Below are 26,485 nucleotides of genomic sequence, written 5' to 3' on the forward strand. Positions count from 1 at the left end.
TTAGTATCAGCTAGTGATCTATAGTGACCCTTAGTATATTCATGCATTTCCTAATTTGTTTTCATGAATTGTTTTATTTAGTTCTTTGTTGGACAGCTTTCTATTATTTTAGGATTTCTGCTTTATTACTCTGACATTCAAAGAACCCCTATTCCAAAGCATCTCTAAATAACTGTAGTTTTCTCTCTTCTCTATTGGTTCTCTCTTGTCTTTTGGTTCTTCTTTGTATTTTGTATGTTAACTAGGCATATCATTGACTGTTAATATTCAGAGAATGCCTCTTGATCATATTTCCCCCTTATTCAGCATTCCTTCTTAACTATCAAAGACTACACTCCACATTCTGACATTAATAATTTCTTTCAGAATCAGTGGATAGTTGAGTATTGTTTTTGTAGGGAATTTTAAGTGATGCAAATTCGGGGAGTAAGATAAGAGTCCTAGGATCAGGAGACTTACTGTTTATTTTATCTTTATAGACTATGCATCGGTAGAGCAGATATTATTGTAAATCAAAAGAGTAGCTCAGATGTTAGGTGCCATAGGAATTCCAAGGAAAGAATGACATCATAAATGATAGGTGGGATGGTTTTAAGGTCAGGTGTGGGACTTGCACTGTGTCTAAAAAAAAAAGGTTGAGTATTACTGAGGGAGTCTGCTTTACCTGGCCTCATGTTTCTAGTCAGAGGGACTGCCATGGAAAGAGGAGTGGCTTATTGATTGGTAAATTGGGGAGAATGTAGATCCTCAATTCAGTGCCTGCTAGGCCTCTCTGTGCAGAGTCAGCCTGCCCTTGGCTTTTTCTGCTTTAAGAGACCTGGCTCTGCTGGGATGGCTTGGAGTTTTCTAGCTGTACCAGGGACTGACTAGAGAAATCTGGCTAATCCTTGTCATAGATCTACAGCCATTTTCTCCAGTCTGCTTTATCAGTAATAAAAATGATGTCTTGACTCCTGTTTCTCTCCTGGTTGGATATGAGCTTGGAGAGTCATGAAACATTAAATAATGAGTAGATGAATAATGTTGGTTAATGTAGTGGATCAGTGAGGCCTAAAGTTGGAATTGAAGATTGGAGCCAGATTGTGCGGGGCTGCAGAACGTGGACTTTATTTTGTAGGCTGAGACACATTCAAGTTTTTTGAACATTTGAGTGTATAGAGTCTTGTTTCAGTACTATAAATCTGGTAGTGATATAGAAGGGATACCTGGGGTGGGGCGCCTGGGTGGCTCAGTCAGTTGGGTGTCTGACTTCGGCTCAGGTTGTGATCTCGCGGTGAGTGAGGTCGAGCCCCACGTTGGGCTCTGTGCTGACAGCTCAGAGCCTGGAGCCTGCTTCGGATTCTGTGTCTCACTCTATCTCTGCTCCTCCCCCTGCTCTCTCTCTCTCTCTCTCTCTCTCTCTCTCAAGTAAATAAACATTAAAAAAAAAAACATTTTTTAAAAAAATAAGAAGGGATACCTGAGGTGTGTGGGTGTCTCAGTTGGTTAAGTGCCTGACTCTTGATACCAGCTCAGGTCTTGATCCCGTGGTCATGTGTTCCAGCCCTGCGTTGAGTTCCATGCTGACAGCACAGAGCCTGCTTGGGATTCTGTCTCTCCTCTCTACATCTCTCCTTCTCATGTGTACACATGCTCTCTCTCTTTCTCTCAGAGTAAATAAACTTAAAAAAAAAAAAAGAAAGAACGCATTCCTGTTTTTACATGTTTTTTTAAAGTCTTTACTTCAGGGATTCTTTAGTAGGGATCATAGAACGTCTGGCTTTGGAAGTTATGAAGTAAGATGTTATGAAATATGCTGAAAGCTTAGGTAGGATATTTTAAAAGGGTTATCTTCCAAAAAGGGTTTAAGACCCACCACTAAATACCTTTGTATTGTTTGCTTATAGGACATGTGGGAACAGAATTTCACCATTCATTATGATGTTTACTCTGGATTGTTTTGTAATGCCTTTACTAGTTTACAGAACTTCTTTTCTATACCCAGTTTGCCAAGGATTGTTTTTTAAAATAATAAGTTGATGTTGAATTTTATCAAATATTTTTCTGCTTATAGTCTGGTAATCAGATAGGTTTTTTTCTTCTTTAATTTGTCTGTATGGTAAATTACATTAACTTTGCGTTCTTGGGATAAAGCCAAGTTGGTTGTGATGGATGATTTTTTTTTTTATATATATAATTGAATTCACTTTGCTAATTTCTTTTTTTTTTTTTCTAATTTACCAAAATCTGAATCTTTATTTCCTAACAATTATTAAATGAGTACATGTTCTTATAAAAAGCAACACAAGGTCAAAGAGCATCCATCATTCCATCACCTAAAGAAATTATTGCATTTGGAGTATTCCTTTATTTTTAATGCAATTTTTACATGTCTCTGATAATATGGTGAGTGCTATTTTGTGAGCGTGTTTCTTACTCAGTATTAAATCATTAACATTTTCCCAAGTCGTTAAATATTCTATAAACATCATTTTAATAACTGCATAATGGGTCATCATATGCCTGTACCATAATTAATGATTACTCTTTTTTTTTTCTTTTTTTTTTTAATTTGTTTGCTTTTATTACAGGTCCAGTTTTCAGAAACTCTTTTTTACAAAAGTCTTTTTTTTTTTATATATATGAAATTCATTGACAAATTGGTTTCCATACAACACCCAGTGCTCATCCCAAAAGGTGCCCTCCTCAATACCCATCACCCACCCTCCCCTCCCTCCCACCCCCCATCAACCCTCAGTTTGTTCTCAGTTTTTAACAGTCTCTTATGCTTTGGCTCCCTCCCCCTCTAACCTCTTTTTTTTTTTTTTTTCCTTCCCCTCCCCCATGGGTTCCTGTTAAGTTTCTCAGGATCCACATAAGAGTGAAACCATATGGTATCTGTCTTTCTCTGTATGGCTTATTTCACTTAGCATCACACTCTCCAGTTCCATCCACGTTGCTACAAAAGGCCATATTTCATTTTTTCTCATTGCCACGTAGTATTCCATTGTGTATATATACCACAATTTCTTTATCCATTCATCAGTTGATGGACATTTAGGCTCTTTCCATAATTTGGCTATTGTTGAGAGTGCTGCTATGAACATTGGGGTACAAGTGCCCCTATGCATCAGTACTCCTGTATCCTTTGCTAATTTCTTGTTTAGGATGTTCACATTTAGTTTTGTAAGATTGACCTGCAATTTTCTTTCACAGAAAAACATGTAAATGTTTTCTGTGACTCCTTGCATGCTCAGAAGGAGTCTATACATTGGGGAACCTTAAAAAAAAAAAAAACAACAGCCAAAAAACACACAATACCCCAGATTGGAAATAATAATACATGATATATGATTACAAACTAATTAATAAAGGGTAGGAACTATACAAAGAAAGTCTTTCTCTAACCTCAAAAAACCCAGGTCCCCTGGCAGTCTTTTACCAATGTGTGTGTGTGTGTGTGTGTGCGCGCCCGTGCGCACACGCACACTTGCTTACATACCCACGCACCCCTTCCCTTCCACAAATGGTTGCATATGTTCTATATAGTTTTCTACTTTACTGTTTTTACTTAATAATGTATCTTGGAGATAGCTTTAGAGTAGCATATAAAGTCTTCCTTATTCTTTTCTTAAATCTCTATTGTATTTCATTATATTCTGGAATAGTTAATTAGACCCTTGTTGATAGATATTTAAATAATTTCTTATGTTTTGCTGAAACAAATACCATTTTACTTCCTCTTTGGCATGTTGGTTTTTTGTAGACTAAATTCCAGCAAGTAGAGTTGCTAAAAGGTTGTGTACATTTCAAATTTTGACAGAAATAGCCAAACTATCTTCCAAATGGGTTATCTCTTTACACTCCAAAAATATATGAGCATGCCATGGCAAATGTCTGAAGGATCCTGACCTAAGATTCATTTACTACAGCATAAGTCACCCGGTTTCTTGTCAGGCTACTTGCACCCACACTTCATCCCACATGTAAGTTCATTCATTATTAACTTGGTGATCTCATAAGGTTTGGCAAGCAGTGATTTCCTGCTTAAGAGCCTCCTAAGAGCCTTGGAAATGGCTGTGTTCTAACATATTACCATGGGGGATGAGATGTCCACAAAATACTGAGATCAGGTATTGAGCTCAGCCTACCTTATTCATGTCCCTTCTCTATGTCCCTCCTTTTCCAGGTCATAGTGGAATAGTGGAAATAAATTCAAATGCTGGCTTCTATCTCTCTTTGCTATCTAGAGCTTATGATGAATGGAGAGGACAGGGATAGAAGGGATGACATGGAATTAGCTCTTGGAGAATTGGACTCTGTCTGGGCTAGTCTTCCTTTGACTGGTTGCCCTGAGTTAGATTAATTAATTTGTTGAGTTGTGTGCAGTCACCTTCTTTCCTGAGGGATTATTTATTCTGAAGTCTAGGCATGTTGAGGTGATTGATAACATACTTCCAGAATTGGCACTCATCTCTTACTGAATTGAGAGTAGTAGTTATAGTCAAGGGGGGGGGGAACATATGGCAGGGGAGACTTAACACTTGGTTACTCTAGTGTCATTTTTATAAACAGGACTTCTGATTGGATCCCTGGTTCAGTTAGACACAGTGATAAAGCAGTGACCAGGGAGGGACAGTGATAAAAAGCAGTGACCAGAAGCTTAGGAATATGGCCCCAGCTGAGTGGGCCAGAGAAGATAGGGGATAGAGAGGTGAGGAAGAGCAAAACTTTAATCCTTCTGTTTTTTTTTTTAAACCTGTCTCTTTTATTATTAATAGTGATATTTAGACTAGAGAGTATATATGTGAAATACTGATATTTTGCCAAACTGGCCTCAAGTTTGCTTCAGTATTAATCAAAACTGAGAAAATATTAGTGGCAAACAAAATAAAATAAACCGTCCTCTAAGAAAGACTTGGTTGGTAATGTGGCATAAGGATTTTTTTCTTAGCTGATTTTTCTCTAGTGGTTAGGTCTCTACTGCTCAGAAACTTCTAATATACCTCTGCTCCTTCAAATTGACTACCAAATAAGTGAATACCAAAGTCCAGACTCTCTAGTGTTAATCTGCTCCTTTGGTGTAATCATCTGCTTCCATACTATTTGAAGTGCAGTCCATCAACATCACCTGGGAGCTCATTAGAAATGCAGAATCTCAGGCCCTAACCCAGATCTCTTGAGTCAGAACTAGAATTTTGACTAGATCTCCAAGTGCTTGGTATGCCTAGTGTAGTTTGAGGACTGATCTATTTAACTTTTCCTATCTTCCCTCTGTGCCCTACAGTCACTTTAACTGGGCTAGCTGTTATTTTTGGAACATGTTCTTTATTTCCTCAGTAGCCTCCCTTTCCTCAAGTGATACCATTTTCCCACCAATGTCCTTTTAGGTCAACTACCTTCTGCTTCTCCTTCCATTCATGCAGTTTATGAGGTGCCTAAAATGTGCTAAGCACTGTGATTTGGTAGGGTTTCAGACATGATTGAAAATACAGTTCCTGTCCACTGCTAGTACAAACTCTCCGGGGGACTGCTTTGCAGTACATATCAAGAGTCTTAAGTGTGCATTTCATTGGACCCCAAAATTCTACTTGTAGGAGATTTTCCTAAACTAATAACCAGAAGAGGATATAAAGAATGTGAAATATATAGAAAGTTAATCACTACAGCATTATTTACAATAGCAAGAGATTGATAAATTAAAAAAACTGTAATATACTTGTATAGTAGACTGTTACATAATCAAGAAAGTAAGATATATGTATTACTGAAATGAAAATATATTAACAATATATTATTGAATACAAAATAGATTATTAAAATTGCATGCTTAATTCCTTTACTCCAAGGACTTACAGTTGAATAAGTAAGAGAGAGATATAAAGCAAATAATATAGAAATACAAATATAATAATTATGATGACAGCAGCAACTAACATCTGTTGTACATTCATAATGTCCTGGGCCCGTGTTCTAAGGTGTTCACATATATTATCTTCCTTTATCCTTGCAAGAACCCTATGAAGTCAAGACTGTTGTTTGTTACTTTCATATGAAGAAATTATATTATTTTCATAAACTTTAATTGCCAATATTATGGGTAAAAATCGGCAACTTTTGTTTTAATTTGTGTTTCACTGATTATTAGCAAGTTTGAACATCATTTCATGTATATTGGTCATTTGTATTTACATTTCTCAGATTGTTTTTATCTTCTGCCTCTTTTTCTGTTGGGTGTATCTTTTTCTTATGGATCTGTTGGAATTTGTTATATCTTGGATATTTAAATATATATTGCAAATATTCACTCCCAGTCTATGCTTGTCTCTCTTTTATTTTTTTAAAAACATCATTTTTTTAATGTTTATTTATTTTTGAGAGGGGGAGAGACAGAGTTTGAGTGGGGGAGGGGTGATGAGAGAGGGAGACACAGAAGCTGAAGCAGGCTCTAGGCCTGGAGCTGTTAGCACAGAGCCCAATGTGGGGCTTGAACTCACTGACCTGAGCTGAAGTCCAGTGCTTAACTGACAGAGGCACCAGGTGCCCCTGCTTGTCTTTTTTAAAAATATTTATTTTGAGAGAGAGAGAAAGAGAGAGGTGAAGAGAGAGAGAGACAGAGAGAGACAGAGAGAGACAAAGAGTCCCAAGCAGGTTCCACGTGTGGAGCTTGACATGGGGCTTGATCTCCAGACTGCGATCATGACCTGAGCCGAAGTGAAGAGTTGGATGCTTAACCAGCTGAGCCACCCAGCTGCCCCTATGCTTGTCTTTTACCTTTGTTTATGTTATCTTTTATCATTTGTCTTTACTGTCAGACTTGGGGTTGTCATTCTTGATTTTTAATATTGTCTGCTTGCCTTTAACCCTTCTCACTAATAAACCGTTGGGACTGTTACTGACTTAGAAAATAACATTTCCCCCATTGGTCATATATAAGAGCACTGAAGTTCCAGTTCTTCTGATTAACCTATAGATATGTAATTGCATGGGCTTTTGAACATGTATACTTTGATCACCCTGAAAATCTATTTTCTTTTGTCTGAATATGTGTTTGTTGGATTATTATGTTCCAGATAAGGGAAGTGTTAATAATACCACCATCTCCTTACATTTTTAACTGAGGTGCTCTTGTACAAAAGATGATTTGTTCTCAGCTTTCCTAAGCAAAATTAGGGATCTGTAATCACTCATTTCAGTAGTTTTTGTTCAGAAATTTATGTGCGCTACCAACCTCAGTTAGCCAGATTTTATCATGTGTGAATAAAACGTATAGGCAATCTCTAACTTTTGTATGTGAATCCCCAAAATTTATTTATCATTATTTGGAACTTTTATTTTATTTTTCCACAGAAACAAGTCAGTTTCTAGGTTTCTAGCAAGCCCAAACAAGCATTCTTAAAATTAACTCTTAATACTAAGTATTATTTGAACTCAACCTAAAAATTGTAGTTTATCACTTGATCTTTTTATTCCAATTGTAGATGTAAAAATAGAACAAGACTTTAATCCTCAGAAGCTGGTGATCAGAGACTGTGGGGTATGTGGGTAGGTGAGTTGGGAGTAGAGAATGCATAAATACCTTTAAAACTATAAAAGTGAAGATGCCTCTGGGTGAATCATTTATTCTCCAATGTTCTGTGTTTAAGAACAAAGGTAGTTTGCATTCACTCAGTATTCTTCAGCTCATGCATTCTCTGTTGATAAACACCCTACCCCGTGTTTGTGAGAATGACTTGCTACAAAAATAGGAATGACTTGCTTCCTACTGTACTTCTTGCAATGCTTGGGTCCAAAAACAACTTCACGGTTAATATCATTGTTTTTACTCACTGAACTAATTTAAAGCCATCGATAATAGCAACCAACAACTTTAACACCACTTGTAAAATACTCCCAATAAACCAGAAATGCTAAGAGTACATTTTCCTAGGTATTTTGTGGTTGTAGTTTTTGCTGTAGGCATAGTGGAGGTGGCCTGAGAGGAACAGGCTTTGTTCCTTTTTGTCAGCTGCCCTACTGTTTCTTGAGGGCTCAGTTGTATAATCCATGGGAGCTCTAGAATAATAGCTCTCAAACTTGAGCATGTCTAACAATCAGCTGGAGGAGTTAGGTGAAAATTCAGGTTCTCCTGCTCCTCTTCCAGGAATCTGATCCAGTGTGCCTGAGAGTTCAGCGATCTGCTGTTCATCCAAAGCACCCAGGCTGCTCTCTTATGATGTTTCCTGGACCAACAGAAATATTGTTCAGAATGTGTTGCTCCTCCTCATGTTACCTTTCTCAGATATGAATCAGAGCAAGACAATTCCTAGATCACCTGCTTCTGTGGGTGAGGCTGATGAACACTGTCAGGGGACCAGTATGATGTCCCTGAAGAGGTAATTGACCGAATGGGACATAAAAGTTCTGAAATAATTCTTTACTTTTATCATGTTTATGTAAGCATTTTATTTCTGAGAAGTTTACTTACTTTGGATTACTTAGTTTGTGTCTTTGCAAAATCTAAACATGTAAAATTGGAACTTTTTAATATTAAAGGTAGTGTGAGTGTCCCTGACAGTGCTTAAGTTTAAAGAATGGAGATCTTCTGAAATCAAATCCAGATCACTTTGTCAGTTTGTGTAGTATCTTTTACCTATCAAGTGCTCATTATTACTTTCCTGAAGCTGGGTTACTGAGAACTTATCAGTGGAAAATTAGACAAATAAGATATTTAATAATATCTTACTTTGTTGGGACATTGTGAATGAATGACTTTTCTGGCGATTAACAGGAATATTCAGTACCTACATATATTTCATTTTAAATTAAAATAAAAAGTTTGGTGAAAAAATTTATCAAGACTATTTATAACTAGTGTTATTTGTCTGAGAATTAGAATTTTTTGTTAAATTTCTGTTTTTAGGACCTGATGTTCTCTTTGGTGTCCTTCTGTACCTTGCCTTGACAGATGTGTGTTTTATAAATCATTTTATTTCAGCTCATGCACATTTCTTCATAATAGGCATCTGTTAGCAGCTAGAGATGAGATACTTGGTATTGTCTGGTCAGGATTTATATATTTTGCAGGAAGAACCAGTTTCAGGGTGGTAGACCTTAGGATTTTCTTTATAGTATCAATTTCATGATCATACGGTGTTTTTCAAGAGGGGTACGTGCTTGGAAATACTTTGGTAAAATTAGGTGGACTCTATATTTTCTTGTAGAAATTAATGCAATGATTGTATTACTCCTAATATTTCATGTGCTATTTTAGCTTAAATTATAGCCTGAATTTTATAACTTTTAGAATGTTTGTATTTGTCCAGAGACACCTTTTTTATCTACACATACAAGTCGGTAAATAACTTACACTTCAAAAGTAGAAAAGAGATTTAATTTATTTCATTACTCACCTGCCTTCTTGAGAAGAAAATTATGGCTGATTCTCTTACTGTAATCAAGAGCAATCTTTAGCATGTCTTATTTGTAAGATTTAGTCTTGGGTATTAGGTGTTTCACTAAAACACATAGTTATCACTCAAGAGGTAACTTTTAAGTTAAGAGAAATAGAGATATAGCAAACTAAGGTGAGAAAACACTTATTTCTCATTATTCACACCTTGAAGTCACACTTAGCACCTATCTTTTCCTTCCTGTCAAAGCGCCAAATGACATGTTTTTTTTAGAGTGGTTTTAATTGTTTTCAGAGGTTAGTGGAACCTTTGAAGTAACTAAAGACACATTCATAGTTTGCAAAGCTTAGATAAAGGTGAGTAGGCAGATAGTTTTCATTTATACAGTTTGTGTGTGTGTGTGTGTGTGTGTGTGTGTGTGTAGTATTTCTGCCAAGGCTTCCAGGCTTTTTTGAGGTTACTGAGTTTATAAGGACTCAGCAAAAACATTTTTGAACACTTTCTGTGGGCCAGTGTCTGTCTGCTTTGTGTGTGATCCTTTTGATTGTTCTCAGTACCTAATCTTCCTACCTTTTTTTTTTTTTTTGAGTATATAAATGAGCATTTGTGAATGTTACTTTCGAAGTCTAGTTGATTTCTTTGGTGGGATCTTGATTTTGCTGGGCTGACTTGTAAAGTTCTGTGTGGTTTTTCAGTCTTCCCTCCTGTTCCTGAAATCCTGCAATGAATGCTCTGTGCATGTGGAAAGCTCCAGCCTCCTGAGTAAGGACCTGAAGCAAGTAAGGAGAGCTGTTCAGAGGCTTAAAAAAGTGTGTTTTTATCTTTAAAATCTGTATCTCTATATTGTCTGCTTCATTTATGAGTTTTAAACCTTATCACAAGCACACAGGTCCAGAGCCTGAGGAAGGCAAAGGTGGGAAGTAGTAGGTAGGGAAACAGAAAAGGCAAAAACAAAGTCTTAAGTCACGGGTCTGTACATTTGCTGTCTAAGGTCTCACACATCTATCATTACTAATTATGAAGTGGGAAAGGTGGAGGATATATTGTGAACTGATAATATTTGGTTGCTAATTTTCTTTTAACTCTTTCTTTGAAGCTCTCTAACACTTAGCTACTTGGTGCCTTGGTGAAGGAGCTGTGAGGAGAACTTGATCTGTAGGTCTTGCATTTGTTTTACAGGAGGCTTTGTTACAAAGGAGTGTTTATCATCCTATTTTCCTAGCCCCTAACTTTCTACATCACACTCCTCAAAAAATAAAGCCTCTGTTACTATTTTGTTTTAAAGTTTAAATGTTTATTTTTGAGAGAGAGAGAGAGAGAGAGAGAGAGGGAGGGGGAGAGAGAGAGAGCGAGAGAGAGACAGAGAGAGAGAGAGAGGGAGGGGAGGGCAGAGAGAGAGGGAGACAGAATCTGAAGCAGGTTCCAGGCTCCAAGCTGTCAGCACAGAGCCCCATGCAGGGCTCAAACTCGCGAACTGGGAGATAGTGACCTGAGCTGAAGTTGGACACTTAACTGACTGAGCCACCCAGGCGCCCCACTCTGTCACTATTTGTAATAAGTCATGATGTGCTATGAATGCAGAGTCTTGCCCAGTGTGGGAACTGTTCCAAGATGGGGGATATAATCTTCCCATTTGGTTAGAAGACAACTAAAATGGGTCCAAGATGCAGATTATCAAGGGAGATGTCCTTTGGGTTGGCACAAAGCCTGCTTTCATATCCTTCCCTCTGATTTTACATCAATGCAGCACCTGGACTCTGTCTCTGCTCTGGAGCCCCTGCCATCCCTCCTCCATGGAGGAGTGGCAGAACCTCCACTTGCCCTGTCCCAGGGGACTGTGCTTTCAGGAAATGGGCTGTGTTAGTAGACAGCAGCTGGTGGGAAAATGAGGCTGTACCTCCAGGGGCTTTTAAGAAAGCCATGAATTCAGCTCTTGTGTTCACACAGTAAAAACAGGCTTGGCAGCAGGGCTAGAGAGTGACTAGGTGAGGAGCTGAGTTTCTCATCTTTGCCACTGTCTTCCCTTTAGTCTTGTAGCCCATTTCCTGCTTTGCTCTTTGGTTTTGATGCTGTTTTTAACCTTTAGAAGTTAAAGATTTGGCCTTTCTGTTACCTTGTTTGTCTCCTGGCTGTTTTTGGCCTCTAACTCTTGAGAGGCTTTCTGTCCCAATTTTATTTGGTGCTCTTACTGGTGTTGGAATATCTATCCAATTAGCTTGTCAAGGCGGTAGGGGCTGGTTTTAGGGGAATTGTAAATTCCCAACTTACAAATTGGGCCATGCTCTTCTCAAACACCAGTGGTTTTTTTTTTTTTCTGCTTGTTTAAAATGCAGGCATATGTCAAATATCTTCTTAATGTGAAAAATGCTGCACATGATAGAATTTGAATATCTCTTTATAGCCATGTAAACGGAAGGAATGGATGATTTTGTTTATTGGTTTTCAGCAATACAAATTTCTTAATTATAGTGGAAGAGCAGAATATATTTGGTTGAACTGTAATAATGAACAGTGTCAGTGGGATAACAATTCCTTGATAAGTCTTATGATTATTTCATTAACAACTCATTTGTACTTGAAACCAGCAGAAGTATACTTATGGAAAAAATACTGATGAGGGAGCATGGGGCAGGCTGAGGACAAAGTACAGGCTAACATCCCCCCCACCTCCCCACCAGGTGGGATCTGTGTGATATTCCCCCAGACACTCCTGGCTACCCAAGAACCAAGGAAAGAGGTTTAAGTGCTTGCCCTGGTGATGTGGGAAACAAAGGCAAATGGAAAATTAAATTCCCTTACTGCCTACAGCCCATTGACAAGTTCTTGAAATAGGCAGAGTGACCTCCCCCTCTAGGAGCTTAGCTGCCTCAATGATGACACTTTGCTAGGGGCAAAAGGGACTTTTGGCTTAACATTATCCTGACCCCCAGGATTCTGTAAATCTACTTTAATCTATAAAAATTCATTTAGAAACTTCCTTTGTCTTGACTCGCCCAAGATATATGCTGGCAATCATACTCCAAGCTTATGGCCCCCTGATATATATCCGAAGGGCCTCATGACTGAGGTTTTACTAAACGGTGTTTTCCTAACAGCTAGCCTCTCAAAGTCCTGGAAATTTTGCTTCCAAAATACCTTAGAAATGTACTCTATCCCTCACCCCCTCCCAACCTGAAGGTATATGATCAGGTACCCATCACAACCCAAGTGCAGCTCTTTCTGCTCACGGGTCCTGTCCCCATGCTTTAATAAAATCACCTTTTTGCACCAAAGATGTCTTCAAGAATTCTTTCTTGGCCATCAGCTCTGAACCCCACTGTCACCCCAAAATACCATCAATATGAGTGTGAACTGTTGGTTTTTTCATTGCATACATGCAGAAACAAATACAGAATAAAAAGTGTGGGGATTACCTGGGTGGCTCAATCAGTTGAGTGTCCAACTGTTGATTTTGGCTCAGGTCATGATCCCAGGGTCATGGGATCAAGCCCTGCATTGGGCTCCACTCTGAGCGTGGAGCCTGCTTGCTTGAAGTTCTCTCTCTCTCTCTCTCTCTCCCGCCCCCCCCACCCCTCTCCTGCTTGTGCGCTCTCTTTAAAAAAAAAATAGAATAAAAATTGTGTACCTGTATATGTATTTCTCTGTGTGTTTGTATTCATTTCCTGTGGCTGTTGTAATAAAGCACTATCAGTGTGGTGGCGTAAAACAACAGAAATTTATTCTTTTATAATTTTGGAGGCCAAAAGTCCAAGTGAGTTTTAGGGGCTAAAGTGCCAGCAAGGCAGTGGTTCCTCTGGAGACTAAGGACGATGAATTTCCCTGCTATTTCCTGCCTCTAGAACTGCATTTCTCACATTACTTACAAGGGGCATTTGGCCCCTTCTTCCAACTAATAGCATAGCACCTTTTCTCTCACTCTGCTCTCCTCTTTCTTCTTTTCTCTATCAAATCTTGACCCACCTGAGCAATCTGGGTTAGTCTCCTCATACCAAGAAACTTAATCACATCTTCAAAGTCTTTGCCATATAAGGCACCATTTACCAGATAGCAGGGATTAGAAAGAACATGGACATGTTGGGTGCAGGGGGCTTATTCAGCCTGTTGCAGTGGGCACATGCACTTGTGTGTGTCTGTTTAAAACTCTCTGTGTTCTCTGGGCTGGTCTATAAGCAGGTATACCCCAGAGGGAGTGAGCATTCCCAGTCACCCAAAGTCTAGTTCTTGTGTCTAAATAAAGGGACTAGGCCTTTGGCTTTTTTTTTTTTTTTTTTTTTTAAAGAAATGGCTGATTCTAGGGAGAAGCCTGGAATATCCTATTGTACCAGGAAGTAAAATGGTAATCATAAGATAATGGAGACATGTCAGTAAACCCCACAGAAGTCAGATAGAACTTCCGCTGGCCAAAACTGGGCAATCTGAGCATTGAAATAAATAATGAAAGTAGATTATAACCCACTGAATAAAATAGTAAATTCAGTCACTATTGATAAAAATAAATAAATTTATAGGTTAAAAGTTTGATGAAGAATGGAGTATTTACATACTTTGTAAGTATTTTTCAATAGCATGCTTATTAATTACAAAGAGAGAAAATTGAAGTTGACAGTGGAGAAGCCTGGCAGATCAAAGTGAGTATGATTAAGTAGTGGGGCAGTTTAAAATTGCGTATCACTGGAGGATGCGAAGAGTAGAACAGCATCAATTCTGTGATATTCATGTCAAAGATGCCTAATCTGAATTTGATCATGAGGAAATGTAAAGACAAACCCAAGGTGAAGAACATTCTACAAAATAACTGGACTGTAATTTTCAAAAAGTGTCACAGTTTTGAAAATTAAGGAATATGATGTAATAGTGGGGTCTAAATAGCCAGTTCGAAGTTCTAAACTTCACTCTATGAGGACCTGGCTAGTCCATTTGTTAGCGGATCCCTGATTTAATTATTTACGTCTTTCTTGGGCTGGTTACATTCTGCATAGAATACTCTTCACATCTGCCTGCCTGCAGGGTAAGGTCTAGGGTGCCAGCATTTCACAGGCTGGGTGGGAGAAGAAGTCTAAGCATCCTAACATCCAACAAACAAATCCCTATTTCCACTATGGTATCTTGTATCAGTTGTGCCTTGTGTCCCCCTAGCCAGAGATGTTCTTAAAAAGTAGAGGTGGGGATCTGAGGATTTAAATGCTTGATAACCATTCCTTAGTACTAATCCTACTAGTTTTAACCACTCCTTTCCCCACCTTCCCTGTCCCCTTGGCCTTTAAGTACTGTGTGGTGTGACTTGGATTGGTTCTGTTCTCTTTTAACAGGACATAAGGTACCTGTCATCCTAAATAACTTCCTTTTTGCTCTTAGCACTTTCAGCCTTCCCTAGTGTAATAGTTGTCTAGGCTGCCATAATAAAGTACCTCAGAGTGGGTGGTATAGACAGCCAGAGAAAAAATTATTTTTATCACAGGTTTGGAGACTAGAAGTCTGAGATCAGATCTTCTGAAGCCTCCTCCTTGGCTTGCAGATGGCTGCCTTCTCCTTGTGTCTTCATATGGTCTTCCTTCTGTGTGTGTGTCTATGTCCTAATCTCCTCTTCTTATAAGGACACCAGTCATATTGAATTAGAGCCTACCCTAATGACCTTATTTTAACTTAATTACCTTTTTAAAAATTGTCTGCAAATACAATCACATCTAAGGTGTTGAGGTTTAGGCCTTCAGCATGTGAATTTTCAGCCCATAACACCTATCTAAACATTGCCTTTTGCAGCATTAGCACTAAGCCCTGCCTGCACTTGTGATGGCATGCTTAGTGCCCTGTGTCCACAGGCCTGACTTCTGCTGGGCGATAGGAGTGGATGGGTTGACCAGGATCAAGTGTGAAGTATAAATGTTGGAACCAAGTGTTATGTTCTTAATGACTTATGAAATACTGTTTTTGTGGCCTTTAATTTAGCCTTTAATCTTCTCTGGCTTAAAGCATTTTCTAATACTCAACTCTGACTGACTAGGAGGCTCTCATATTCTCTGAACACCATACTGAAATTGAAATGGTAATGAAATTAAGGAGCATACCATCCTCCTCCAACTCTTCTGTCAGCCCCTACTCCACTCTCCTCTGGCCCCATCCCTCCCATCCCAAATTCAGTGACTTTTACTTCTGAAATTTGCTCACAGCTTTCTGCTTTGTCCTCTTAATTCTTTGCAGCTAGACAATTGGAAGAATTATTTTACATCAGTAGTGTTTTTCTTGTGTCTAATAGGTAATTATAGTCAGTAACATCTTGAGAGTTAGAAAATGTAAGTGAAAATTCTTTGCAAATCTGAAAAGCCATGTAAAATGTAAGATTGAGATTTTATTTGAATATTTAAGTGCAGGGTATGTTTTGGTAATCATGTCATTGTAATGTTACCACAGGGGAGAGGTCTGTGTTATTCCTCCTTAATGTAGTAACTGCGAAGGAGGTACAGAAGTGTGAAGAATCTTTGTGCTTCAGAATTTGAGATAAATTTGAGTAACACTCTTTATCAATAGGGAGGCTAAAGTCCAAAGACTAAGCATTAGTGTGAGATTGAGTGGAAATTCCAGCTGGGAGTGAAGTCTGGATCATCTGACAGTCCATTTGCTAATGTTACTTCATACCCCCTACTTCAGTGAGATTTATGTTTCTAAAGTGACTGTGATAAAATAAAAGAACATATTTTATCCAATTAGTAATACAGAAGAAAAAAGTAGTACCAATTATATGGGTCTTCCGTCAAGCTGCTTCTTTCAAATAGGATTTTTCAAAGACCCGCAAAAATTATTGTAGAGATGGGTATTGTAGAGATTTATAACCTTTGGCATGGGAAGAGAATATATCTTTGGTTAAGAATAACTAATGTAAGTAAATGAATTTTATTTCACTAGGCAAGGTGGAAGAATGTTAATGCTTTGATTTAGGCCTGAATGTTAGGTTTTAGGCTCCCCCATAATTGTCATAGTATGGAGTGCTTTATCACAGTGAAAGCTTTTAGTGTATTTAACTCCTGGGTAAAACATCCCTTTAAAAAATGTTTCTCTTCTCTGAAGTCTGAAAATGCTTTGAGTACTGCTTTACTTGCAAGCTTTAGCACAGATGTGCTCTATGAACCAGTGTCAGCATCTCCTGGGAACCACCCCAGAGCTGATTAATCTACATTTTAACAAGATTCCCAGGTGATTCATGTATATAAGAAAGGATGAAAAACATTGGTCTAGAGCAATGGTTTACAAAATACAGTCCCTGGAGCACCAGCACTAATATTACATGCAAAATTGTTGGAAAATATAAATTCTCAGGCCAAACATCCCAGACCTACTAAAATACAAACTCTGGGTGAATCTCCAAGTACATGTTTTAATAAATCGTGTAAGTGATGCCAAGTTGTACTGAAGTTTGAGAGCCACTCTAGAGCAATGTGTTTCCAACAGTTTTGATCATGACTCATGGTGAGATACACATTTTACATTGTGATCTGATATACACACACCTGTGCATGTACACAAGTAATTTAGGAGTTATATAAAACAATGTTAAATCTTACTATGTGCTGTCATACTCTGGTATTTTCAATTTTATTCTCATATATATATGTGTGTGTATGTGTATAAACTTATATGAAAACCTGATCAAGCCACTAATGGGTCATGAGCCACACTTTAAAGAACCATGCTTTTGAGCAGGGTCTCTTCTTTTTTTGTTGTTATTTTCTTTTTTTAAAAATTATTTTATTTCATCATGATATGTAGTCTTTAATCCCCATCACCTATTTTACCCACTCCTCCACCCCCTCCCCTCTGGTAGCATCAATTTATTCTCTATACTTAAGAGCTGCGCAAGGTCTTTTCTTCAGTGCCACGACCCCTTTTGACAATCTGGTAATGCTATGTACCTCTTGTCAAAATAATGCTTTTTAAGTACATACAGTAACATACATGGATCTACAGTAAAACCAGTTATATTGTTTAATACATATGTTTAATGATTTATGTTTAACAAAATATTAAATTTGTGATATGGTAATGCATTTCTTTATTCATAATTAAATTTAGTGGTGGTTCTAGTAACTACTATCATTTCAAGGATGAGTATGAATTATATTTTTAAGATATCTGTAGTAACTGTTATATGATGTGAAAATGGCTGTGATTTCTACTGGTGCCAAAGTTATAGCTACTGATAATAATTCTATGGTTAGTTGCATATATTCATATTTGAAAAAAAAAGCTAAATTTCAGTTTAAGGTAAGTGAAAATAAAGATGTAAGTGTTGTTGTTTTATTTTTTTACCATTTAACTTCAGACCTCCAGAATTCTATTGATATGGAACTGAGGCTTAGAAACCTTGTTCAAGAGAAATGTTCCTTAGAGAACAGTTTTCAGGCTTTAAATTGAAACTCTATGCCAAAACATTATCTTCCTATAATTTCTTAAAACTGGTGCTTTATTGATGGCATCTTTTCTAGCACCATAGTAATGGATTTTGCCTTTAGAATTTTCTTTTTTGTTGTTTTACTGAGACCTTGGGAAGTCACCTGGAAGCCCAAATCCAAGCTATTGATAATGTTCCTTCTCTAGTTTTTCCATATCTCAGTATATGCACGCATTTGCTCAGGTCAGATTCCTGGGAGTCCTTCCCTGAGTCGTGGGTTCTGCATTCAGGATTTGAATCTGGATTCCACAGTTTACTAGCTGTATAACCTTGGACAAATTACTTACCCACTCATTGCCTCTTTCTCTAACTATGAGACTTGGATGATAGTAGTGCCCATCTCCTACAGTTATCCTGAGTATTAAATGAGATATTAATGTATTGCATTAATGTAACCAAGTCCAAGGTGGTTCTGCTGGCCACACAGTAAGCTTAACCAACTGAGCCACCCAGGCGCCCCTAAATGAATGATCTTTTTTTTTTTTTTTTTTTTTTTTTATTTTTTTTATTTTTTTATTTTTTTTTTTTATGAAGTTTATTGACAAATTGGTTTCCATACAACACCCAGTGCTCATCCCAAAAGGTGCCCTCCTCAATACCCATCACCCACCCGCCCCTCCCTCCCACCCCCCATCAACCCTCAGTTTGTTCTCAGTTTTTAACAGTCTCTTATGCTTTGGCTCTCTCCCACTCTAACGTCCTTTTTTTTTTTTTTTCCTTCCCCTCCCCCATGGGTTCCTGTTAAGTTTCTCAGGATCCACATAAGAGTGAAACCATATGGTATCTGTCTTTCTCTGTATGGCTTATTTCACTTAGCATCACACTCTCCAGTTCCATCCACGTTGCTACAAAAGGCCATATTTCATTTTTTCTCATTGCCACGTAGTATTCCATTGTGTATATAAACCACAATTTCTTTATCCATTCATCAGTTGATGGACATTTAGGCTCTTTCCATAATTTGGCTATTGTTGAGAGTGCTGCTATGAACATTGGGGTACAAGTGCCCCTATGCATCAGTACTCCTGTATCCCTTGGATAAATTCCTAGCAGTGCTATTGCTGGGTCATAGGGTAGGTCTATTTTTAATTTTCTGAGGAACCTCCACACTGCTTTCCAGAGCGGCTGCACCAATTTGCATTCCCACCAACAGTGCAAGAGGGTTCCCGTTTCTCCACATCCTCTCCAGCATCTATAGTCTCCTGATTTGTTCATTTTGGCCACTCTGACTGGCGTGAGGTGATACCTGAGTGTGGTTTTGATTTGTATTTCCCTGATAAGGAGCGACGCTGAACATCTTTTCATGTGCCTGTTGGCCATCTGGATGTCTTCTTTAGAGAAGTGTCTATTCATGTTTTCTGCCCATTTCTTCACTGGGTTATTTGTTTTTCGGGTGTGGAGTTTGGTGAGCTCTTTATAGATTTTAGATACTAGCCCTTTGTCCGATATGTCATTTGCAAATATCTTTTCCCATTCCGTTGGTTGCCTTTTAGTTTTGTTGGTTGTTTCCTTTGCTGTGCAGAAGCTTTTTATCTTCATAAGGTCCCAGTAATTCACTTTTGCTTTTAATTCCCTTGCCTTTGGGGATGTGTTGAGTAAGAGATTGCTACGGCTGAGGTCAGAGAGGTCTTTTCCTGCTTTCTCCTCTAAGGTTCTGATGGTTTCCTGTCTCACATTTAGGTCCTTTATCCATTTTGAGTTTATTTTTGTAAATGGTGTGAGAAAGTGGTCTAGTTTCAACCTTCTGCATGTTGCTGTCCAGTTCTCCCAGCACCATTTGTTAAAGAGACTGTCTTTTTTCCATTGGATGTTCTTTCCTGCTTTGTCAAAGATGAGTTGGCCATATGTTTGTGGGTCTAGTTCTGGGGTTTCTATTCTATTCCATTGGTCTGTGTGTCTGTTTTTGTGCCAATACCATGCTGTCTTGATGATGACAGCTTTGTAGTAGAGGCTGAAGTCTGGGATTGTGATGCCTCCTGCTTTGGTCTTCTTCTTCAAAATTCCTTTGGCTATTCGGGGCCTTTTGTGGTTCCATATGAATTTTAGGATTGCTTGTTCTAGTTTCGAGAAGAATGCTGGTGCAATTTTGATTGGGATTGCATTGAATGTGTAGATAGCTTTGGGTAGTATTGACATTTTGACAATATTTATTTTTCCAATCCATGAGCAGGGAATGTCTTTCCATTTCTTTAAATCTTCTTCAATTTCCTTCATAAGCTTTCTATAGTTTTCAGCATACAGATCCTTTACATCTTTGGTTCGATTTATTCCTAGGTATTTTATGCTTCTTGGTGCAATTGTGAATGGGATCAGTTTCTTTATTTGTCTTTCTGTTGCTTCATTGTTAGTGTATAAGAATGCAACTGATTTCTGTACATTGATTTTGTATCCTGCAACTTTGCTGAATTCATGTATCAGTTCTAGCAGACTTTTGGTGGAGTCTATCGGATTTTCCATGTATAATATCATGTCATCTGCAAAAAGCGAAAGCTTGACTTCATCTTTGCCAATTTTGATGCCTTTGATTTCCTTTTGTTGTCTGATTGCTGATGCTAGCACTTCCAGCACTATGTTAAACAACAACGGTGAGAGTGGGCATCCCTGTCGTGTTCCTGATCTCAGGGAAAAAGCTCTCAGTTTTTCCCCGTTGAGGATGATGTTAGCTGTGGGCTTTTCATAAATGGCTTTTATGATCTTTAAGTATGTTCCTTCTATCCCGACTTTCTCCAGGGTTTTTATTAAGAAAGGGTGCTGGATTTTGTCAAAGGCCTTTTCTGCATCGATTGACAGGATCATATGGTTCTTCTCTTTTTTTTTGTTAATGTGATGTATCACGTTGATTGATTTGCGAATGTTGAACCAGCCCTGCATCCCAGGAATGAATCCCACTTGATCATGGTGAACAATGCTTTTTATATGCTGTTGAATTCGATTTGCTAGTATCTTATTGAGAATTTTGGCATCCATATTCATCAGGGATATTGGCCTGTAGTTCTCTTTTTTTACTGGGTCTCTGTCTGGTTTAGGAATCAAAGTAATACTGGCTTCATAGAATGAGTCTGGAAGTTTTCCTTCCCTTTCTATTTCTTGGAATAGCTTGAGAAGGATAGGTATTATCTCTGCTTTAAACGTCTGGTAGAACTCCCCTGGGAAGCCATCTGGTCCTGGACTCTTATTTGTTGGGAGATTTTTGATAACCGATTCAATTTCTTCGCTGGTTATGGGTCTGTTCAAGCTTTCTATTTCCTCCTGATTGAGTTTTGGAAGAGTGTGGGTGTTCAGGAATTTGTCCATTTCTTCCAGGTTGTCCAATTTGTTGGCATATAATTTTTCATAGTATTCCCTGATAATTGTTTGTATCTCTGAGGGATTGGTTGTAATAATTCCATTTTCATTCATGAGTTTATCTATTTGGGTCATCTCCCTTTTCTTTTTGAGAAGCCTGGCTAGAGGTTTGTCAATTTTGTTTATTTTTTCAAAAAACCAACTCTTGGTTTCGTTGATCTGCTCTACAGTTTTTTTAGATTCTATATTGTTTATTTCTGCTCTGATCTTTATTATTTCTCTTCTTCTGCTGGGTTTAGGCTGCCTTTGCTGTTCTGCTTCTATTTCCTTTAGGTGTGCTGTTAGATTTTGTATTTGGGATTTTTCTTGTTTCTTGAGATAGGCCTGGATTGCAATGTATTTTCCTCTCAGGACTGCCTTCGCTGCGTCCCAAAGCGTTTGGATTGTTGTATTTTCATTTTCGTTTGTTTCCATATATTTTTTGATTTCTTCTCTAATTGCCTGGTTGACCCACTCATTCGTTAGTAGGGTGTTCTTTAACCTCCATGCTTTTGGAGGTTTTCCAGATTTTTTCCTGTGGTTGACTTCAAGCTTCATAGCATTGTGGTCTGAAAGTATGCATGGTATAATTTCAATTCTTGTAAACTTATGAAGGGCTGTTTTGTGACCCAGTATATGATCTATCTTGGAGAATGTTCCATGTGCACTCGAGAAGAAAGTATATTCTGTTGCTTTGGGATGCAGAGTTCTAAATATATCTGTCAAGTCCATCTGATCCAGTGTCTCATTCAGGGCCCTTGTTTCTTTATTGACCGTGTGTCTAGATGATCTATCCATTTCTGTAAGTGGGGTGTTAAAGTCCCCAGCAATTACCACATTCTTATCAATAAGGTTGCTTCTGTTTATGAGTAATTGTTTTATATATTTGGGGGCTCCGGTATTTGGCGCATAGACATTTATAATTGTTAGCTCTTCCTGATGGATAGACCCTGTAACTATTATATAATGTCCTTCTTCATCTCTTGTTACAGCCTTTAATTTAAAGTCTAGTTTGTCTGATATAAGTATGGCTACTCCAGCTTTCTTCTGGCTTCCAGTAGCATGATAAATAGTTCTCCATCCCCTCACTCTGAATCTAAAGGTGTCCTCAGGTCTAAAATGAGTCTCTTGTAGACAGCAAATAGATGGGTCTTGTTTTTTTATCCATTCTGATACCCTATGTCTTTTGGTTGGCGCATTTAATCCATTTACATTCAGTGTTATTATAGAAAGATACGGGTTTAGAGTCATTGTGATGTCTGTATGTTTTATGCTTGTAGTGATGTCTCTGGTACTTTGTCTCACAGGGTCCCCCTTAGGATCTCTTGTAGGGCTGGTTTAGTGGTGACAAATTCCTTCAGTTTTTGTTTGTTTGGGAAGACCTTTATCTCTCCTTCTATTCTAAATGACAGACTTGCTGGATAAAGGATTCTTGGCTGCATATTTTTACTGTCTAGCACCCTGAAAATCTCGTGCCAATTCTTTCTGGCCTGCCAAGTTTCAAAAGAGAGATCAGTCACGAGTCTTATAGGTCTCCCTTTATATGTGAGGGCACGTTTACCCCTTGCTGCTTTCAGAATTTTCTCTTTATCCTTGTATTTTGCCAGTTTCACTATGATATGGCGTGCAGAAGATCGATTCAAGTTACGTCTGAAGGGAGTTCTCTGTGCCTCTTGGATTTCAATGCCTTTTTCCTTCCCCAGTTCAGGGAAGTTCTCAGCTATAATTTCTTCAAGTACCCCTTCAGCACCTTTCCCTCTCTCTTCCTCCTCTGGGATACCAATTATGCGTAGATTATTTCTTTTTAGTGTATCACTTAGTTCTCTAATTTTCCCCTCATACTCCTGGATTTTTTTATCTCTCTTTTTCTCAGCTTCCTCTTTTTCCATAACTTTATCTTCTAGTTCACCTATTCTCTCCTCTGCCTCTTCCATCCGAGCTGTGGTGGTTTGCATTTTGTTTTCCATTTCCTTTAAAGCGTTTTTCAGCTCCTCGTGACTGTTCATTAGTCCCCTGATGTCTGTAGCAAGAGATTCTCTGCTGTCCTGTATGCTGTTTTCCAGCCCAGCGATTAATTTTATGACTATTATTCTAAATTCACTTTCTGTTATATTATTTAAATCCTTTTTGATCAGCTCATTAGCTGTTGTTATTTCCTGGAGATTCTTCTGAGGGGAATTCTTCCGCTTGGTCATTTTGGATAGTCCCTGGTGTGTTGAGGGCCTGCAGGGCACTTCCCCTGTGCTGTGGTGTATAACTGGAGTTGGTGGGCGGGGCCGCAGTCCGACCTGATGTCTGCCCCCAGCCCACCGCTGGGGCCACAGTCAGACTGGTGTGTGCCTTCTCTTCCCCTCTCCTAGGGGCGGGATTCACTGTGGGGTGGTGTGGCCCGTCTGGGCTACTTGCACACTGCCAGGCTTGTGATGCTGGGGATCTGGCGTATTAGCTGGGGTGGGAAGGCAAGGTGCACGGCGGCAGGGGGGGCAGGCTTAGCTCGCTTCTCCTTAGGTGATCCACTTCAGGAGGGGCCCTGTGGCAGCCGGAGGGAGTCAGATCGCTGCCGGAGGTTTGGCTCCGCAGAAGCACAGAGTTGGGTGTTCGCGCGGAGCGAGCAATTTCCCTGGCCGGAGCCGGTTCCCTTTGGGATTTTGGCTGGGGGATGGGCGGGGGAGATGGCGCTGGCGAGCGCCTTTGTTCCCCGCCAAACTGAGCTCTGTCGTCCAGGGGCTCCGCAGCTCACCCTCCCTTTGTCCTCCAGCCTTCCCGCTTTCCGAGCAGAGCTGTTAACTTATGACCTCCCAGACGCTAAGTCGCGCTTGCTGTCGGAACACAGTCAGTCAGGCCCCTCCGCTTTTGCAAGCCGGACTCGGGGGCTCTGCTTGGCCGGCGAGCCGCCCCTCCGCCCCGGCTCCCTCCCGCCAGTCCGTGGAGCGCGCACCGCCTCGCCGCCCTTCCTACCCTCTTCCGTGGGCCTCTCGTCTGCACTTGGGTCCGGTGACTCTGTTCTGCTAATCCTCTGGCGGTTTTCTGGGTTATTTAGGCAGGTGTAGGTGGAATCTAAGTGATCAGCAGGACGCGCGGTGAGCCCAGCGTCCTCCTACGCCGCCATCTTCCTGGACCACCCATGAATGATCTTTTAAGTGGGTTAGCGAGTCACCATATATTTCAAACCCTTCCCTGGCTTCTCATCAGACCTTTCCTTGACCTACACATCATGTGTGTTTGGCTCCTGTCTCCTCTCCTTACTTTCTGCTGTGTTATTTTCTTGGTCAGTCTCTAAAGTTTCCCATTTACCCACTATTCTGTGGCCATGTTGGCTTTTCAATCATTTGAGTAGCCTAATCCTTTCCTGCTATAAGGCCTCCTGCTATATGACCCTCTCTCTGCTTAGATGGGGGAGTCTGTTCTTCCCTGGCTCTCATCCTTCTCATCTCTACAAGTATTAGTTACTCAGAGAGCCTTCCTTAACCGCTCTACCACGATACCTAGGGCATCACATTCCTCTTTTACCAGTCTGAAGCTCCCTAAACACATCAAAACATTGATATTTCCTCTCTGCTGGGGAAAAGGTTAATCAACAGCTTGTGAATATCAAGCACATAACTCCCAAGAGGAGTATACACCTTTATCAAAAAGATAAATTTTACACAGTTGAACATTAAGTGATTGTAGAGCTATTTTAAGAAATAAATTGTTTCCTCAAACTTGTACAAACTAGCTCTTTGATATTAGTAGGAAAGAACAAAGAGAGGCCTACCTGTTGAACTGGTCTGCAGTAGGGTGATGGAGTTAATCATAACCCCATCATGGGCCTTCTCACTACTGTCAATCATTTCTGCTCCAAGGAATATAATAGAAGTCATAAAATTTCCCTCTATGAAGTAGCTGTTTGGTTGCTGATAAAACTCTGTGCTTCTGTCTCCTACAGTGAACGGTTATGTTTGCTGCTCAGACATGAGAAAAGAAGATATCTTATAATTAGAGGGTAGAAACCAGGGAGGGCAGTGTCTGGATTTTGGTTGATTTTTGGGTTCAGGGTAAAGTGGCAGAAGAATGGCTCCCTGATTGAACTAGGCTAGATTTCTCTGTGTTTTACAATTTCTACCTTGTTACTTATTTTAAATTAATACTAGGCCAGAGAAGGGAGGGAGGCACTCCTGAGTTTTGGCAGTTGCCTAAAGCAGCCAGGAGGAAGGCCATAGGAATTTAGAATCATGATGTGAACCCACTTTCACAGTCACCTTTGTAGCTTATCTTTCAAATAGGGGACTTTATGGAATTTCAGAGAACACTGGGACAGATGCTTAAATTTAGGAGAGTTAGTATAAATGGGATGAGTGGCACTTATACTCTGTGCCCCCTGTTTGGCTGAATGGTGTTTCTGATTACATAAAAAATAAGGTCTTTTTGGGGAAAGACTTCTTTATGTTAGCATATTTTAGTAGAACCCATACACAAATATTCCTGCTGTGTGCTATAGGTATTGATAATCATTTGGAACATGACACATCTAAAAATAAAATACATTTTGCTAATTGCAGAAAAGTAACATAAGTTTAATTTAAAAAATTCCGCCTACCCACAGATAACATCATACTCAATGGTGAAAAGCTAAAAGCTTTTTCTCTAAGGCTAGGAACAAGACAAGGATGTTAACTCTTGGCCACTTTTATTCAACATAGTGCTGGAAGTCTTAGCTGCAGCAGTTAGTCAAGAGAAAGAAATAAAAGGTATCCACATTGGTAAGGAAGAAATAAAACTGTTGCTATATGCAGATAACATTATATTATATATAGAAAAATTAAAACGTCCACTAAAAAACTATTAGAACTGATAAATGAATTTGGTAAAGTTGCAGAATACAAAATTAATATACAGAAACCTGTTGGATTTCTATATACTAATAATGAACTAGCAGAAAGAAAAATTAGGAAAACAGTCCCATTTACAACTGTATCAAAAAGAGTAAAATACCTAGGAATACATTTAACCAAGAAGGTGAAAGACCTGTACTCTGAAAACTGTAAGACATTGATGAAAGAACTTGAAGCTGACACAAATAAGTGGAAAGATATACTAGGTTTATGGACTGGAAGAATTAATGTTAAAATGTACATATTAATCCAAAACAGTCTACAGATTCAGTACAATCCCTATCAAAATGACAGTAGTATTTTTCCCACAACTAGAACAAACAGTTGTAAAATTTATATGGAACTGTAAAGGACCCTGAATGGCCAACGTATTCTTGAGAAAGAAGCACAAAGTTGTAAGTATCACAATCTCACATTTCAAACTATACTGCAAAGCTATAGTACTCAAAACAATATGGTTCTGGCAACAAAAA

At 39.0% G+C, this 26,485-nt stretch overlaps 1 protein-coding gene across 1 annotated transcript in view; it reads left to right on the top strand.

The window, feature by feature from the left end:
• Positions 1–26,485, top strand: part of PSD3 (pleckstrin and Sec7 domain containing 3) — a 553,196-nt gene that overhangs the window by 13,638 nt on the left and 513,073 nt on the right. The window contains exon 3 of the mRNA XM_047092318.1: positions 7,461–7,516. Coding sequence (XP_046948274.1) covers positions 7,461–7,516 — 56 coding nt within the window. The remainder of the gene's footprint in view (positions 1–7,460; positions 7,517–26,485) is intronic.

The sequence above is a fragment of the Lynx rufus genome, unplaced genomic scaffold (genome assembly GCF_022079265.1).
Source record: "Lynx rufus isolate CCGP_SWC_20201006 ecotype Redwood Valley unplaced genomic scaffold, mLynRuf1.p SCAF_3, whole genome shotgun sequence".
NCBI lineage: Eukaryota > Metazoa > Chordata > Mammalia > Carnivora > Felidae > Lynx > Lynx rufus.